Source organism: Cyrtonyx montezumae, unplaced genomic scaffold, assembly GCF_038088225.1.
Source record: "Cyrtonyx montezumae isolate F1298 unplaced genomic scaffold, pur_monq_1.0 scaffold_1, whole genome shotgun sequence".
NCBI classification, from domain to species: Eukaryota; Metazoa; Chordata; class Aves; order Galliformes; family Odontophoridae; genus Cyrtonyx; species Cyrtonyx montezumae.
Window position 1 is genome coordinate 10,151,751 of NW_027071825.1, and position 15,313 is coordinate 10,167,063.

Sequence of the window (15,313 nt, forward strand, 5' to 3'; positions counted from 1 at the left end):
GAAGTGACGGCGACGCGTGCACGCGTGCCCGGAAGTGGCGGCGGCGTGGAGCGGCGCGGCGGCATGGAGCGGCGCGGCTCCACTTCCGACTCCTCGGATGCCGAGGACTCGTCCCTCTCGGACTCGGAGGTGAGCCCGCTGCTACGCACCGTAGCGGGGCCGCAGCCCGAGGCCGCCTTCGGGTAGAGCGGTCCGGTCTGAGCGCGTTCTCTCCACAGCTCCAGGAGGCCTTCGCTAGGGGCGAGCTGAAGCCGGGGCTCAACGTGGTGCTGGAGGGGCGGCCGAAGCAGCCTAACGACGTGGTGAGGGGCTGGAGCCGGGCCAGCGGGAGAGGCAGGGCCGCTGGGTGGTGGGGGGAAGCGGGGGTGGGTGTACGTAGCGGCCTGGAGGGTCGGGTTGGGCCACGGGGGTAACTGCTGCATCTGGACATGTTGGGCCTTCTGTTCTTTGGGGTCTTCGAGAGCCCGCTCAGCAAAGCCGGGGTTTGTACCTTCGGGGGAGCATCAGTGCGGGTTAAAGGCTGGCCTGCTGGAAAGGAGCTCTGCGGGGATGGACGTGGTTGTCCTGGTAAATAACAGGTTGGCTGAGAGCCGGCTGTGTTCTTAACTGGCCAGGAAGGTCAGTGGTATTCTGGACTGCATTAAAAAGAGTGTGGCCAGCAGGTCGAGGGAGGTGGTACTCCCTGTCCTCTGCCCAGGTGAGGCCACGTCTGGAATGCTGTGTCCAGTTCTGGGCTCCTCAGTTTGAGACAGAAAACCACTAAGAAGAGACCAGCAGAGGGAAACAAAGGTGATGAGGGGCCTGGAGCATCTCTCTTATGAGGAAAGGCTGAGAGACCTGGGGCTTTTCAGTTTGGAAATGACAGACAGGATCGCATCAATGCTGATGAGTATCTAAAGAGTGGGAGTCAAGTGGATGGGACCAGGCTTTTTTCAGTGGTGCACTGTGACAGGGCAAGTATTCTTTACTTTGAGAGTGCCAGAGCACTGGAACAGGCTGCACATAACAGCTTCTGGAATCTGCTTCTCTGGAGATATTCACTAACTCCCTGAACTTTCCTGTGCAGCCTACTCTAGGGAGCCTGCTTTAGCGAGGAGTTAGACTAGGTGATCTCCAGAGGTCTCTTCTGTGATTGGCCCCGTGTCCTGACCTCCAGGCAGGAGGTTGAGCTGTGTGCTTTTCAACCTTTGTTGCTGTGATAATCTGGGGGATAACCAAACAGCTTCAGAGGAGTAGCCTATTTTGTGAAGTGAATATTCATTTTTGCCAAACTTGAAAAGCTGTTTGTATGTCTCACTGTTCAGAGCTGTGCTTCCCTTTCATAGGAGGGTTTGAAGCAGTGCCTGTCTGATTTCAAGCAGCAGCTAGCTTGGGTGGAAAGGCTGGATGTGACGTTGGATCCAATTGCAAATGCTGTGGAATCCGTCTCACAGAGTGATTCTAACAAAGATGCTGTTGATCCTGAGAATGATTTCCAGAGAGAGATGAGTTTGTAAGTGTAAAAAGATTCTTCATGGGTTCTCTACATACTGCTGCATGCTTGGTGTCTGGCTTCACATGAATTCTGGAAACTATCGCTGCTCTTGGCCCATCTAGATTACATTTGATGATTCCAAAGGTTTTTCAAAATATCTACAAATAAATGCTAATATTTAACTTGTTTTGTGACAGGAAGTAATTTCTCCCCTTGCAGCAAACTTCCATCCATTGATGAAAAAGCGTCTTTAAGAAGTCTCTGGATTGCAACAGTATGGCTTTAACACAGAGAATGGATTTATCTGTGCAGATGCGTGTTCTCTTTGCTGTGTGTTTTACAGCATGATGTCTAAAACCTTAGCAGGAGGATACCAGCATTAACTTCGTGCTGGCACAAATTGCTTTAGGTAGCACTGAATGCTTTAGAATACGAACGTTGATATAATACGAGATTGAATTTTGTTAGATCCTGTTATCTTGTACCTTATGTGAAGAGTTAGTGTCAGTGCTGTGAGCTGCCTTCCCCTGTCACAGAGCTGCTGTCCTGCTGTCTCCCCAGTTACCGGCAGGCTCAGGCAGCGGTGCTGGAGGCCTTACCTAGGCTGCGTAAGCTCCATGTTCCTACTAGAAGGCCAGATGATTACTTTGCAGAGATGGCCAAGTCAGACCAGCAGATGCAAAAGGTATGTGCTGTGAATAACAGCTTTCATTCCTGTGCTGTGTGTTGGTTTTAGCCTGTGTTAGGTATTAACTGTGTAAGCTGTGATAATTATTGTCATCTCTTTGACAAAGATCAGTAACAACATCTGTGTTTGAAATTTTTTTGTGGTAGGAAATTTCTTCCTGTTCAGGTAATTTTGTTCAGCACTGGTAACTTCCACAACAGGCTGGAAATGTAATGTAGAAGAGTGATTTACATTGTGTCCTGCATATAATTAATGTTAAAAATGGAGGTTTCTCCATATATGTAACAGTGGTCGGGAAGTTGGTGGTGTTTATGTTATTTGTCATAAAACTTGCGGTGAATAGTGGCATGAATGTGATCCTGGCTTTTCTCCTTATATTTGGTGTGTTCTGGCTCTTGATTTTCAGCTGTTGATATTAAGTTAAGCTGGAAAGGTAGCAGTGATAATATTATCTGATTAAGAGAGATTTTTTTTTTATATTATTTACATAATTACAGAACTCAGGTCTGCAGTCGCCTTGAAATTCCCACACTGTCCTTTACATTAATCATTAATTTTTTTTCTTTCCCCTAAAAAGGTTCGTCAGAAGCTTAAGAGTAAACAGGAAGCAATGGAGAAGTCTGAGAAAGCAAAACAGCTCCGTGCAATGAGAAAATATGGCAAGAAGGTGAGGAGAAGCTACAAAAAGGACCTGACTATGACAAGAATCTAGAGCCTAAATAAGCTCAGAAAATGAGATTGATGGAGGCAGGATAAAAAGGAATCTCTCTAGACTTTTGTCTTGCTGCTTTGAAGAGACAGCAGTGTGATACCAGGGCCTGAAGAAAGAGGTATGGGGAAACTAGAAAAGACAACACTAATATTTTGCCTTTTTTCTCAGGTACAAACAGAGATTCTACAGAGGAGGCAAAAGGAGAAAAAAAAGATGTTGAATGCCATCAAGAAGTATCAGAAAGGTAAAGTTAAACTGTCTAAGAGATAAAATGTACAGTGCAGTAATGTGTCAGTCACTGTGATATGTGGTGTCATCTGTGCTGCTGAGCAGTGAGTTTGGAAGGTTGCTGCTCTGCAGAACCATACGCTTGTGGCAGAGAAAGTCCTTGGTCTTCTGTGAGGGTGATTTGTTGCTGTTATTTAGACTGAAAATTTGTTTTCTGTGGTGGTAGCTGTTTTGTCCTTGTTCTTGCAGGTCTCTCTGACAAGCTGGATTTTCTGGATGAAGAACAGGCTTCATCTCAGGGGAATAAGAAAGGTGGTGCAAATCAACGGATGAAGAAAGGGTAAGATTACAAAATAAAGATATGTAAAGGCAGAATCTCTGATTTTTCATGTTTTGTGGGAGTTTTGTATGACAAGAAAGTTGTGTAAATCACTATTTGTGAAAAATGAGTCCTGAGTGGCTTTCTATCCCTAGAGAGGAAAACTGAGTAGAGACTGAAATGTGTTCATTTCTTCCTCTTTGATAAAAGGGGAAACTTTTATGAGAACTGATGGAAGTCTGTCAGCAGATATATGTGCTTCCTGAAGAAAGGTGCATAAGCAGTGATGCAGCCGAGTTGTTTTTCAGGCCCAACGCCAAAAGACAATACAAAAATCAGAAGTTTGGTTTTGGTGGAAAGAAAAAGGGCTCAAAGTGGAACACAAAGGACAGTTTTGATGATGTATCCAGCTTCCAGTCAAAAGTGGCTCACAATAAAGGCCCGAGAAAAGGAGGAAAGAAAGCTCTCAATGTAAGTAAAATGTTGAGTGCAAGTGATTGTTGTTCACTGGGAAGTCCTCCCTGGTCTGGGAGGGAGAGCTGAGTACATGATTAGTGCCTCCAGCATCTGGAAATAACACAATTTGATTGTAGATAGAGCTAAGGGTGGTGTGGCCCAAAATCTCCTTCTCTGGAGGTGCTGATGCTACTGAGCTAGAATAAATTCTGAGGATATGAAATTAAAGACTAGAGTTTCTCTCTTTGCAGAAGAGACCAGGAAAGAGAGCACGTCAGAAAATGAAGAGCCGAGCAGGCTGAGAGAACGGTGCTCCCCAGGGGGGCTCCAGTGTTTTGTGTGGTGGAAGGTGTTTCTGCTGTCTTCAAGCAGCTAACTGCGGAGCAACCTGAATGCTTCCAAGTGGCAAGAAACAAGTCAGTGGAAACCAGTGCCTTATCACTAATTTGTTCTTACTGTCCATTTTGTTGAATGATTGTTTGCTACTTAAATGTTTTATGTGTGAACATATTAAATAATTTACACAAAGCTCCTGTGTCTGATTTGTAGTTAGTTGTGTTATAAACAGTGGCTGTGATCTGCCCTTCATTCTCACAGCTTTTGCCACAGCTACTGTTGGTAACTACCTGGGAACTTGAATTCTGAATTATGTTGCTGATGTGACAGTAAGAAGGCTGAGACAAATGCAGGATTCTTACTAATAGTTTTATTTCTGTAATTGTTCCCAGGCTGCAAATCTGGACAGACTGGGGTTCTCTCCTCACTTTTTTTGCTATCTTCTCTTGCCAAAAATCCAGACTCATCTAATAGCAGCCTGCCCTAATGCATTAGCTGGCGTTAGCTACTTCATTCTATGCTGTGTGGCTCTGCCACTCTGCTACTGCAGCTTCTCCTGCTGCTTCTTCAGGTGTCCCATGGTAGCTATTTGTTCAGTGATCTCAGTTCTCTGGCGTGGGAAGAAGAGTCTGCGATCAGTGCGATCCATCTCAATCTGGAAAACAGTTATAAACTGGATAGGCACATGCTTTTCCTATAATTAGTTGTTAGTCCCTGTTGAAAATAGTGTTATGCATTGTTTGCTGCTGCTAAGGAATGCTTAAATTGACCATCAGTAAGGTGCAACTTATTTTAAAATACGCTGTTCACAGCTTCATTACACAAGGAGAAGGGAGATCTTGATTGTAAACTCACTTCTCTGCACTTGTATTTACCTGCCAGGCTAATCCTACCGCTGGTACCTGACAGTGGGAAGTCCTCCTGGGTTGTCTGCCTCTGTCATGACTAACTAGTTTACTTGGAGTGTAATGTAGAGATCTGCACGAGATTCTTACTTCAGTTCTTTGTAACTGGACAAAATTAATTAAGCCCTGATTTGCCTTTCTGGAAATGCTAATCTACAAATTCAGTGGTCACAGCTGTTTGCCTGACACATACGATTGATGTCGTCTTGTTAATCTGAAAAAGTTCTTCATCCTCGTGCTTATTCATGTTTCTCTAAATGAATCCTCATTGGTATATTCTGCCTCAGGTGTGCTGAACTGATTATTAATTTTTTTAGTTCTTTCAGTGTGTTTGAAAGATGAAGCACGCTGAAGACTACTGACTGTATGTGGACAAGGCTATTTTGGGGGAGAGTCCTCTTAGGTCTCAACTGGACAAACTTACTGTCTATGAGCACTGTTGCTGTTTTTCACATGTGGCACAAATTGTTTTCTTGCACCAGTACCTTCCTGGGCTGAGCCTGTCACACACCCTACTCACCAGTGGTGTTGTGTTCCAGCCTATTTCCTGGCTCTCTGTCTGTGGCTCTGAATATTTCTTTGTTGGCTCCAGTGCTGCTTGATGAATAATATTCAGAAACGTGGCTGTTGGTTAAGAGACATAAATCCAAATGAAGCATGACAAAAGCTTGACAAACCTGGGGCCACATGTCGGAGTGGGGCAACTTAATCCATTCCCAACACTAGTGTGAGGGCAGGGCTCATTTTCTCATGCTTATCTCCGGTCTCACCATCCGCAGGCTCCTCGATGTTGTCGTGCCAGGACATGGGCTTCGGGGTGACCACATGAACTGGAAGAGAAGGGATGCGGATGAAGGGCTGCAGCGTGCACTCGGCATCACGCCCAGCTACAGCTTCTTTATCGCCGCAACCGTCCTGCGCGGCCCAGCCGTTGCAGTGTGGCTGTAAGGCCGTTTCTGGGATCGGCCTCGTGCACCCCAGCCCTATTCGTGCCCCGTCCCCAAGGGGCGCGCGCTCACCGCGCCTCAGCGGGTTGATGCCGTGCTCGGTGTGCAGCCGCTGGCAGCGCAGCTCCTTGCGCACGCGCTCGCACAGCAGCCGGTTCAGGTGCACCGCGTCCGGCGCTTCCTTTCCCCCTCCGCGAGCGGCCATGGCGCCGCGTCCCGTTGCCTGGCTCCCCGTCACGTGGAGCGATGCGGCGCTTCTGATTGGCCAGACCGGCCGGCCGTACGCCCTCCCATTCAGCCGGTTTCCTTTCTCGTGTCCTATTGGACGTCGAATTAAAGCTCCCGGTGCTGATTGGACGGCGGCTCCATGCGGCGGGTTTGAACGCGCGGCGGGGCAGCCCCGGCAGCACGGCGATGGGGGACGCGGAGCTGCGCTGCACGGCCGTCGTGGAGCGGCCGCTGCCGGGCTGCGCGGGCCCTCTGCGCCGCGTGCTGCGGGGCGCGCTGGTGCTGCTGGGCCGCGACGAGCTGAGGCAGCCGGTGCTGCGCGTGGCCGGCGGCGGGGGAGAGGTGCTCAGCTTCGCGCTGGGAGGCGACGCCGTGCGGCTCTTCACGCGCTTCGCGGGGGAGGGCCGCGCGGCGGTGCGGGTGGGCCCGGGCGGAGCGCAGGTGCTGCTCTCCGACTGCCCGCCCGACGCCCTGCGCCGCTTCCTCCGCCTCCTGCGGCTCAAGCTGGCCGCAGGGCCGCGGGCTGTGCCGCGCCGGCCTCGCCTGCTGGGCCGCCCGCAGCCCGCGTTCTCCGTTATCAGCCCGCTGCAAGAGCGCGACCTGCAGCGTGATCCCCGCGGGGACCGGGGCGGCGGGGAGAGACCGGCGGAGGTGAGGATCCTTCCCCCAGGAAAGGACTTGGGTGTGCGAGCTGCCCGCGGCTTGAGCGTGAATCGGCAGTGAGCCCAGGTGGCTGAGAAGGCCGACGGCGTCCCGGCTCTTATCGGCAATAGCACAGCCGTAGGGGCAGGAGGGGATCGGCCCCTCGTGCTCGGCCGCACCTCAAATGCTGTGTTCGGGTCTGAGCCCCTCAGTGCAAGAGAGGTATCAAGGCCCTGCAGTGTGTCCGGAGAAGGGCAGTGGAGCCGGGAAGGATCTAGAGCACCAGCGTTATGGGGAGAGGCTGAGGGAACCGGGGCTGTCCAGTTTGGAGGAGTGGTCTCCCTAGGGCCTCCTCATTGCTCTGCAGTGCCTGAAGGGAGCTTGTGGTGAGTGCAGGTCGGCATCTTCTTCTGTCGGTCTGACGGTGTTAGGACAAGAAGGAATGGCCTTAAGTTGTGCCAGAGGAAGTTCAGATTGGATATTAGGAACCATATTCCCAGAAGAAGGGCTGATGTGCTGGCACAGGCTGCCCGGGGAGGTGGTGGGGTCACTGTCCCTGGGGATGTTTGAGAACTGTGGCAATGTGGCGCTGAGGGAGACGGTCAGTGGGCACAGTGGGGTGTGTTGGTGGTTGGACTGGGTGATCTTAGAGCTCTCTTCCCACCTGTATGAGTCCACGATTCAGTACCTCACAATGAGCACACTGTGCTTCTGTCCCTCAGGTGCCCCGTGTAGAGAGGCGGCCCTCTGCCCGGCTGTCAGTGGAACAGCAGGCAGTGCTGGGCGCTGTGCGTAGCGGGAAGAGCATCTTCTTCACTGGCTGTGCAGGTGAGAGACTGGGTTTGGGTGAGGACCTCAGTGCCAAGCTGCTACTCACTGCACCTCTGAAGGTGATGGTCCCCTGGAGCTCTGTGACACCTTGGTAAAAGTGGTGTTTTCTATGTCCCTCAGGGACCGGGAAGTCATTCCTGCTGAAGAAGATCGTGGGCTCCCTCCCTCCAAACAGCACCTATGCTACAGCCAGCACTGGAGTGGCAGCTTGCCACATCGGTGGAACCACCCTCCATGCCTTTGCAGGTAACGGTTGGCTAGGCAGCAAGGAGCTGGGGGCTTCACTCATCCCAAACAGCCAGGAACATCCTAGAGTTTGCTTCTCCCATGGCAGGGATCGGTTCTGGGAAGGCGCCTCTGGAGCAGTGCATCCAGCTAGCGGAGAGACCTGGGGTGCGGCAGCACTGGCTGGCCTGCCAGCACTTAATCATTGATGAGATCTCCATGGTGGATGGCAGGTTCTTTGACAAGCTGGAGGCAGTGGCAAGGTGAGTGGCTGTCAAGTCAAACAACAGAAGTGAGTTTCCCTACACTTTTGGGTTGCTTCCTTCCTACGGTTATGCTGTTGTATTTAAGGCAGCCATTGGTGTAAGTCTGGAGGGAAGCCTGAAATTACAGCCGGTGTTAGGACAGACCTTTGTTATGAGATAGCGGGGGGGATGAAGACACAACCAAAACCTGTGTCTGTTCTGGTTGCATTTTCCATCCCTAGAATCAGAGCTGTAGAGCCGAGTCCAGGATACGGTTGTCTATTTATGCTGTTCCTAGCAGTTTCTCTATTGCTTCTCTAACTAAGATTGCTATGTTTACTATGACTCCAAGATGCTTTTCAGCTCTGTGTACTTTCTGCCTCCATGTGAATACTGTTCCTCTGAACAGTGAGGAGCAGGAGGCAGCTGTATTATAGGAGCTAGTGAATCATGAAGACCAGTAGTGATGCTTTGGTTGGAAAGACAAAGACAAATGAGCGTCCTGTAATAATATTGATTAATTGTTTTAACTCTTCTGACATGGCTAAGAATAACCCTCTTTTAATGAGGTTGATGAAACCTGCTGACAAACTGTGAAATAACTTCTGAGACTTTGCTGTGTTCAGGCCCTGGAGGTCATTCAAAGCATCTCCTTTCCTTTTCAGGGCAGTGAGAAAACGAGATGAGCCTTTTGGAGGAATTCAGCTCATCATCTGTGGGGACTTCTTGCAGCTGCCCCCAGTCTGCAAGACTAATGAAGAAACCACATTCTGCTTCCAGGTACAAAGCTGTCTCTAAGTGTATTCTCATGCTTTGCCTTTTCCTTCTTAATGAGAGAATGATTTACCAGGCAAAAAGCTGGAGGAAATGCATCCACATAAACATGGAGCTCACAGAAGTGCGAAGACAGACTGATAAGACCTTCATCTCACTGCTGAGTGCAGTCCGTTTAGGAAGGTGAGCAGAAACTCATCTCTGTTTCTGGACCCTGCTCTCTGCTGATGGAGCCATTTCTCACCTCTCCCTCATGCTCTATGAAGGATGTGTGGTTTGGGGAAGTAGCTATGAAATGCCTCAGTCAGTGTAAGGGGGTCTATGACGTGGTTTCTAGGGTGTCCCTTCACAACTTCTGATGTGGAATGCAAGGGATACTGAGCTGGGGATGGGCTGGGACACGTGCTTGCACTTTCTGTTAGTTACTTTTCTCCACTGGTCTCTGGAGACCTGAGCTTCAAAACCTGATGTGGCTCTGTGGAAGTCACTGCTACCTAAGGCCTGTCCCTGATCACTTCAAATAAGTGTCCTCTTCCTGGTCACCAGGTGCACAGAGGAGGTTATCAGTCTGCTGATGCAGACAGCTGATAACAGGTCGGAGTGCAATGGGATCCTGGCTACACGGCTCTGCACCCACAAAGATGATGTAGAACTGACTAATGAGAGGCGCTTGCAACAGCTCTCAGGTGAGTTCTGTGCAGAAAGCTGGTGGCTGAAGGGGATACTGTGGTGACAGGAGAAAGTTGTGTTGTCACAGCCTGAGTTGTGTGTGTTGGAGTTGAGCTGCCCAAGGAAATCGGTTTGTTTTTTTTCCCCCTTGTTTCTCGGTGAGAAATAGACAGCAAGCTGATTGCTCTCTGTGAGGTGTGATGGATACTGCATCCATACCTCTGCTTCTTCCTTCTTGAACATCTCGGAAAGTTCATGCACTAACCCAACACTGCCTGAGTTAAGGGTTATTTAATTCCTGGCCCATTTGGCCTAAGTTCTCCTTGGAGATCTGGTGTGAAACTGGTCATATGCTCAAAATAGTAACGGTCAGTTCCTGCTTACTGCTGGTTCTTAATTCCCAAACCTTCTCATGCTCTGGCAAGTATGTTGGAATGGGAGATAAGTGAGCTTTTTACTGCTATATGTGCCAAGCTTGCATCCAAGACTTCTAATGTCCATTTTCCTCTGTCATTATAAGAGGAATGTAAATGCTGTAAAAATAAATAAATAAATAATGCTGAGCCTCCTGCTAATACTGTGTATCTTATATTTGGTATTTGTAATAAGTCACTGTGGTTTATTTGTTTTGGTTTTTTTTTCTTCCTTTGCAGGAGAACTCCACACTTTTGAGGCTTTGGACAGTGACCCAATGCTACTGAAGTTAATTGATGCTCAGTGTCCTGTGGGCGGTAGAGTTGAGCTAAAGGTTGGAGCTCAGGTGAGTGTGTATACATCTTTGTTTGGGAAAGACTAGCAGATCAAAGACAAGCAAATTGAAGGTATAGCAGGTAAGTATATATAATAGATTAGTGTGTGGAATGCAGTTTCTGCATGTAACAAGCATCCCAAGCCAACGTAAGACTGTCCAGGCTAGCCTGATCTCAGCAGCCTTCCTGCTTGGAACCCTGGCAGAGGGTTGACTTGGTTGAGCACAAGTTTGTGTCCTGTGGACAGTGGTCACCACAATGACTTTGACATATGTTTTATCAGGCCCAGAAGCAGAGCATAGGCTCCTTGCTTGGTGTCTCAGCTGTGAGTACAGCAGCCTTTCTGACTTGTACAACATATTTGGCAGTCTGTGTCTTGCTCTCACTAGTTATCTTGCTGTTGAACTGGGGCTGTCAGAATGGAAAGGAAGCAGGATTATGTTAAAGCAGTACCACTGTGTGATGCTTTCCTTAGAAAGGTGTTCCTCTGCTGCTTCTAGAATCATGTAGGCTTGTTGGCATTTGGGAGGGAGATATAGCTTCTGAGGTTGCAGCTGTGTACAGAATCAACCCAGCGGGAAAGTATTCAGTGCTGCAGAATTATGTAGCTGGGAATCCTAGGAAAGGAAGGCTATGAAGTAGCTTCATTTCAATCAGAGATTGTGCTTGAATCTGCAATAGAATGACATGGTCATGCTTATGCATTCTGGCTAGAAGCCTAGCTGAAAGTGGCTGAACAGCCTGGTAAACTAGCACACTAAGACTCATTTTCCCTCTCTCCTTTTTCCCTGTAGGTGATGCTAGCTAAGAATCTGGATGTGTCTCAAGGGCTGGTGAATGGAGCACGAGGAGTTGTTGTAGGATTTGAAACTGAACAGAAGGGTAAAGCAAACTTTATTTTAAAAATATTACTGCTGTGCTGATGACTTGTTAATTTTCTTTACTGCTCCTTAAGAATCATTTAAGGGAAAGCAGGGACAAGAGCTTCTCTGCAGCAAAACATTAGTGGTTCTCATGAGCTGCCATGTGATATATGGTACATCAGCTGTAGTTATTTGTAAGACATCCTGTGTTTTCTTTCTTTATTCTTCAGATATGTATACTGATTTGCATTTGTTTCTGTGTTGTTGAAGCAAGTCTTACTGTGTTCTATTTTCTCTCAGAGAATATTGTTTTGTTACAGAGAAAATGCACGCTGCAGGTATATCAACTGATAAATTAGCTACATGTAACTCTCCTGCTTGGCTCCCAAACATCATTTCAGAACATCCTACTTAGTGTGGGGGATGGGTTGTTCTGTTTTGATGTGGGACTTTTTTGTTTGTTTAATACAGCCCTAAAATTCATGAAACGCTAGTTGTGAGGAAGGGGAAATGCTGTTCTTAAGTCTGTTGGCTTCCTGCTGCTGAATGTCAGGAATATGCTCTTATTTTCTTCCTGTTCCTGTTCCCCCAGGCCTGCCCAAGGTGAGGTTTCTTTGTGGAGTCACACAAGTTATCAAAATGGAGAGGTGGCTCTTCAAAGGGCCATCAGGAGTTCATCTGAGTCGCCAACAGTTGCCCCTAAAATTGGCATGGGCCATTTCCATTCACAAGAGCCAGGTGAGCACACTTCTACAACTGTCTGTAGACTATTATAGTACCATAAGCCTTATCTTCTGGGGCTGCTTATGTTGCTGGTGAAACTGGAGAGAAAACTTGTAGGAAAGCTCTAGTTTATATATCTCTCATTGCAAAGAAGACAGAATCTCTTCTGTTCATGATGACTGTCTACAAGTTTGGTTTGGAAAGTAGTGTTGCTATTCCATCTTTGACTGTGGAGTTGTAAATTCTGCTGCCTCTTGGGATGTGGCTTGCTGGTTCTAACCCAAACTCTCTCAGGTGGTCGGTCTGAGGACTCCTTGAAACTGATTACTCCTCCATTTAATTACTAGGAGTGCAAACAATGGGATTTCTTTCCCTGCTGTGTCGAGTGTGTGGAGTTTGTGGAGTTTTACACAATAGCAGGCTCATAAAATCATCATATTGTTTGAGTTGGAAGGGACTCTTAAAAACCATCTGGTCCAACTCCTCTGTAATGAACCTACAGCTCCATCAGGTGCTCAGAGACCCACTCAGACTGATCTTGAATGTCCCCAGGGATGGGGCATTCACCATCTTACTGGGCAACCTGTTCCAGTGCCTAGTCACCATTTTTGCATTAAAAATAAATAAAAAAAAATACTCGACTTTTTCTCTTATCTGATCTATGTCTCTCTTCTCTTAGTTTTGAGACAGTTTTCTCTTGTCCTATAATAACAGACCTTGCTAAAAAGTCTGTCCCCTTCTTTCCTCCCTTACAGCCTCCTTTTAGATACTGAAAAGATCTCCCTTGTCTGATAGCAACGTAATGACATTGGGAAACTGTTGGGTTTTTTTTTATTTTTTGTTCTACTGGTTCCCATCTTTTAATTAAATAAACAGGAGGCTGCCTTCTTTATCAAGCTTGTGCACTGGGGATGGTACCTTTTGACAAACTCATAGGATAGGTTAGTACTGATATGACATCGTATTGTTTTTTTTCTTTTTTTTGTTGTGTAACTAATTTTTCCCTGCCTTTGATAGGGCATGTCTTTAGATTCTGTGGAAATCTCCCTGTCTCGTGTCTTTGAAAGTGGGCAGGCTTACGTAGCCCTTTCCCGAGCCCGTAGCCTTGCGGGTCTCCGTGTTCTGGATTTTGACCCAAAAGTAGTGAGAGCTGATCCTACCGTGTTGCATTTCTATAGACAGCTGAAACGTCACCAACTTCAAACTCAGGTAAAGGAAAATCTTGTACCATCAGAGTGCCTTGTGCAACCAGGATGATAGATGCCTAGGCTGAGTTGCTCTTTTTGTTCCTAAGCAAGATCATTCAATTTAAAACTTGTAGTGGCAAGAGAGATGAATTTATGGGGAGGGAATATGTTGGGGCAGCTCTTGGTAGCAAAATGCCTCCTGCAGTTTTGGGATTGTATAACACTACTTGGCCATGTGGGTGAAAGGGAAGCTGGCATTCTTTGATCCTTTTCTTGCAGTAAAGACTTACAGAGGAAGAAAGGGAAGTGTCAAACCAGAAACCTTTCCTATTTTGTTTTCCCCGCAATAGGATTCACTGCGCACCCACACAGATGCTGATGAGAAAGAGAACTGGAAATGCAGCTGAAAGTGCTCATCTGGCCTCTGTGAGGTATCAGCACAGACTGCTGAGTTGCAGCAACCTTGCTGTGAAGTATATTTGATACCATAAATTAAATTGAAGTTTTTTTTCTTAATTCAACTGACTCTAGATACGTAGAAATTTCCCAGTCCCATCCTTCTGAAGTTGAGAAGTATTCTGTAGTCCATTTCTGTGTTGTGGTCCTGAGTATTTATGTGTCACAAATGTGACTAGCAAACAAAATACTGGACAAGGATGTGTCAGAGACACCTTCCTATGATTTTTATCTTGTTTGCTCAGCTATGTTTTATCCTCCAAATATACTGACTGTGGAACTTGGATATTTTTCTTCACGTATACTGCAATTGAGAATGGGAAGGCATGTGTCCCATTTACCTGGCTGGGGTGGACCTGTTAGCTAGAGCTGCTGGCATGAGGGAAGGCTGTACTAAGAATCTAGAAGATGAATGTGATTTTTTTCCTGAGAGTGAAGATCTGCCAGGAGCCAGGCTTTCATTGTGTATTGCATGTCTGGATGTTTTTGCCTTTGGGGTGTTTGACACCAGTAGGCTTTGCACAACTTCTTACATTTTTGTTTGTGGAAGAGTTTTGCATTGTGTACTATGTTGATCCATGTCCTTTTTGTTAGCCTGTTGCATGCAGCAGCATGATTTATTTATTTTTTAAACCATTCAAGATGAAGTGGTACTGTTACAGATATGAGCAAATCCTACTTTTTATATTTGTAATTATGAGCTACAAGAACTGGAGAGATCTGTTACCCCTACAGCAAGAATGGAGTGAGCAGAAATGAGTGCTAATGGGACCCTCACCTCTTTAAAGATGTGAGGCTTTCAAATAGGAAGGAGTTTTCTGCTTGAAACACATCTAAGTAGTGAGGTGGAAGCTGAATGTGTAGTAGAGAAATGACCAAGGACTCGAGAGGTGAGCTGTAACTACCTATTTCAGCAAAAGCAGGGATGAACAGAACTAATATACTGTCCTTTTCTAAAAGTCTTAATAAAACATAAACTTTGGACTTTGTCTTTTGATGCATTGCTTAAAGCTTCAGTACTGAGTATATTTTTAAATGGTGAATATACAGGATTGAAGTGAAAGAACTTTCAGCTGAAATCTGCATCTTTCAGGGGAGTTTCAGTAATAAAACTTTTGCCCCTTCAGCAAGCTGAACGGTGAGTCTTAGCAGCTGCTGTCTTTAAAGCAATGCAAGGAGACTGGATAGCTGTTGATTAACTTAAGAACAAACAGGTATGCTAGGTAAGGCTTCAAAATGTTTTTTTTTCTCTTTTTCAAATGTGGTTTATTTCAATTCTGGGCCTGGGGGCTAGAGTTGTAAGAAGGAATAGCAGAATATAACTGTGACCACTCTTCTCATCCTGCAGGCTGTTCCTGGCACTGTGGCACTGCCCTGGTCTTTCCGTCTCTCCTTCCATTGCTGTGTGTATGTATGTAGATATTGTGGATATATATAAATACACTTCTTAAAGAATTGGATAGCATTATTTGAGCTTGACTTCAGCAATTTGTTCACGTTTGGGGAGGAACTGAAATATGACCTTCATTTGCCACTCACTCTGAACAGTAGGGTGCCAACATGCTGAAGCATTGCTGTGGGGGTGTGGAATTCCCAGAGCCTCCTCCAAGCTTGGAGTGGGGGGTCTGAACTCTCCTGTGGCCCTGTACCACAGGG

General features: G+C 47.0%; 3 protein-coding genes across 3 annotated transcripts; 2 read left to right on the forward strand and 1 right to left on the reverse strand.

Annotated features, from left to right (window-relative positions):
- The first annotated feature begins 36 nt into the window (after nt 1–36).
- Nucleotides 37–4,401, forward strand: EBNA1BP2 (EBNA1 binding protein 2). Its single transcript, XM_065740401.1, has 9 exons — nt 37–129; nt 219–302; nt 1,326–1,492; nt 2,036–2,159; nt 2,740–2,829; nt 3,043–3,118; nt 3,352–3,442; nt 3,730–3,892; nt 4,129–4,401. Exons 1-9 carry the CDS (start codon nt 64–66, stop codon nt 4,177–4,179), a joined length of 912 nt encoding a protein of 303 aa, XP_065596473.1. The 5' UTR covers nt 37–63; the 3' UTR covers nt 4,180–4,401.
- Nucleotides 4,402–4,568: 167 nt separating this feature from the next.
- CFAP144 (cilia and flagella associated protein 144) lies at nt 4,569–6,283 on the reverse strand. The gene is made up of 4 exons (XM_065740415.1): nt 6,138–6,283; nt 5,889–5,948; nt 5,639–5,742; nt 4,569–4,868 (listed from the first exon to the last, which is right to left on the reverse strand). Exons 1-4 carry the CDS (start codon nt 6,268–6,270, stop codon nt 4,755–4,757), a joined length of 411 nt encoding a protein of 136 aa, XP_065596487.1. The 5' UTR covers nt 6,271–6,283; the 3' UTR covers nt 4,569–4,754.
- Nucleotides 6,284–6,479: 196 nt separating this feature from the next.
- On the forward strand, nt 6,480–14,214 carry PIF1 (PIF1 5'-to-3' DNA helicase). Its single transcript, XM_065746436.1, has 12 exons — nt 6,480–6,944; nt 7,658–7,763; nt 7,887–8,012; nt 8,101–8,254; nt 8,902–9,016; nt 9,087–9,193; nt 9,557–9,696; nt 10,333–10,439; nt 11,223–11,310; nt 11,884–12,029; nt 13,032–13,223; nt 13,552–14,214. The coding sequence occupies exons 1-12, from the start codon at nt 6,480–6,482 to the stop codon at nt 13,606–13,608; spliced, it is 1,803 nt and encodes a 600-aa protein (XP_065602508.1). The 3' UTR covers nt 13,609–14,214.
- Nucleotides 14,215–15,313: the final 1,099 nt, after the last annotated feature.

What these genes read in the sequence shown, in the direction of transcription:
- EBNA1BP2 (XM_065740401.1), top strand. Translation starts at nt 64, where the DNA reads ATGGAGCGGCGCGGCTCCACTTCCGACTCCTCGGATGCCGAGGACTCG. An exon ending in CGTCCCTCTCGGACTCGGAG is followed by an intron (nt 130 to 218) that starts GTGAGCCCGCTG and finishes TTCTCTCCACAG; the next exon opens with CTCCAGGAGGCCTTCGCTAG. An exon ending in GAGGAAAGAAAGCTCTCAAT is followed by an intron (nt 3,893 to 4,128) that starts GTAAGTAAAATG and finishes CTCTCTTTGCAG; the next exon opens with AAGAGACCAGGAAAGAGAGC.
- CFAP144 (XM_065740415.1), bottom strand. Translation starts at nt 6,270, where the DNA reads ATGGCCGCTCGCGGAGGGGGAAAGGAAGCGCCGGACGCGGTGCACCTG. An exon ending in CATCAACCCGCTGAGGCGCG is followed by an intron (nt 5,949 to 6,137) that starts GTGAGCGCGCGC and finishes CTTCTCTTCCAG; the next exon opens with TTCATGTGGTCACCCCGAAG. An exon ending in GCTGGAACACAACACCACTG is followed by an intron (nt 4,869 to 5,638) that starts GTGAGTAGGGTG and finishes ACTGTTTTCCAG; the next exon opens with ATTGAGATGGATCGCACTGA.
- PIF1 (XM_065746436.1), top strand. Translation starts at nt 6,480, where the DNA reads ATGGGGGACGCGGAGCTGCGCTGCACGGCCGTCGTGGAGCGGCCGCTG. An exon ending in GCGCTTGCAACAGCTCTCAG is followed by an intron (nt 9,697 to 10,332) that starts GTGAGTTCTGTG and finishes CTTCCTTTGCAG; the next exon opens with GAGAACTCCACACTTTTGAG. An exon ending in AGCTAAAGGTTGGAGCTCAG is followed by an intron (nt 10,440 to 11,222) that starts GTGAGTGTGTAT and finishes TTTTCCCTGTAG; the next exon opens with GTGATGCTAGCTAAGAATCT.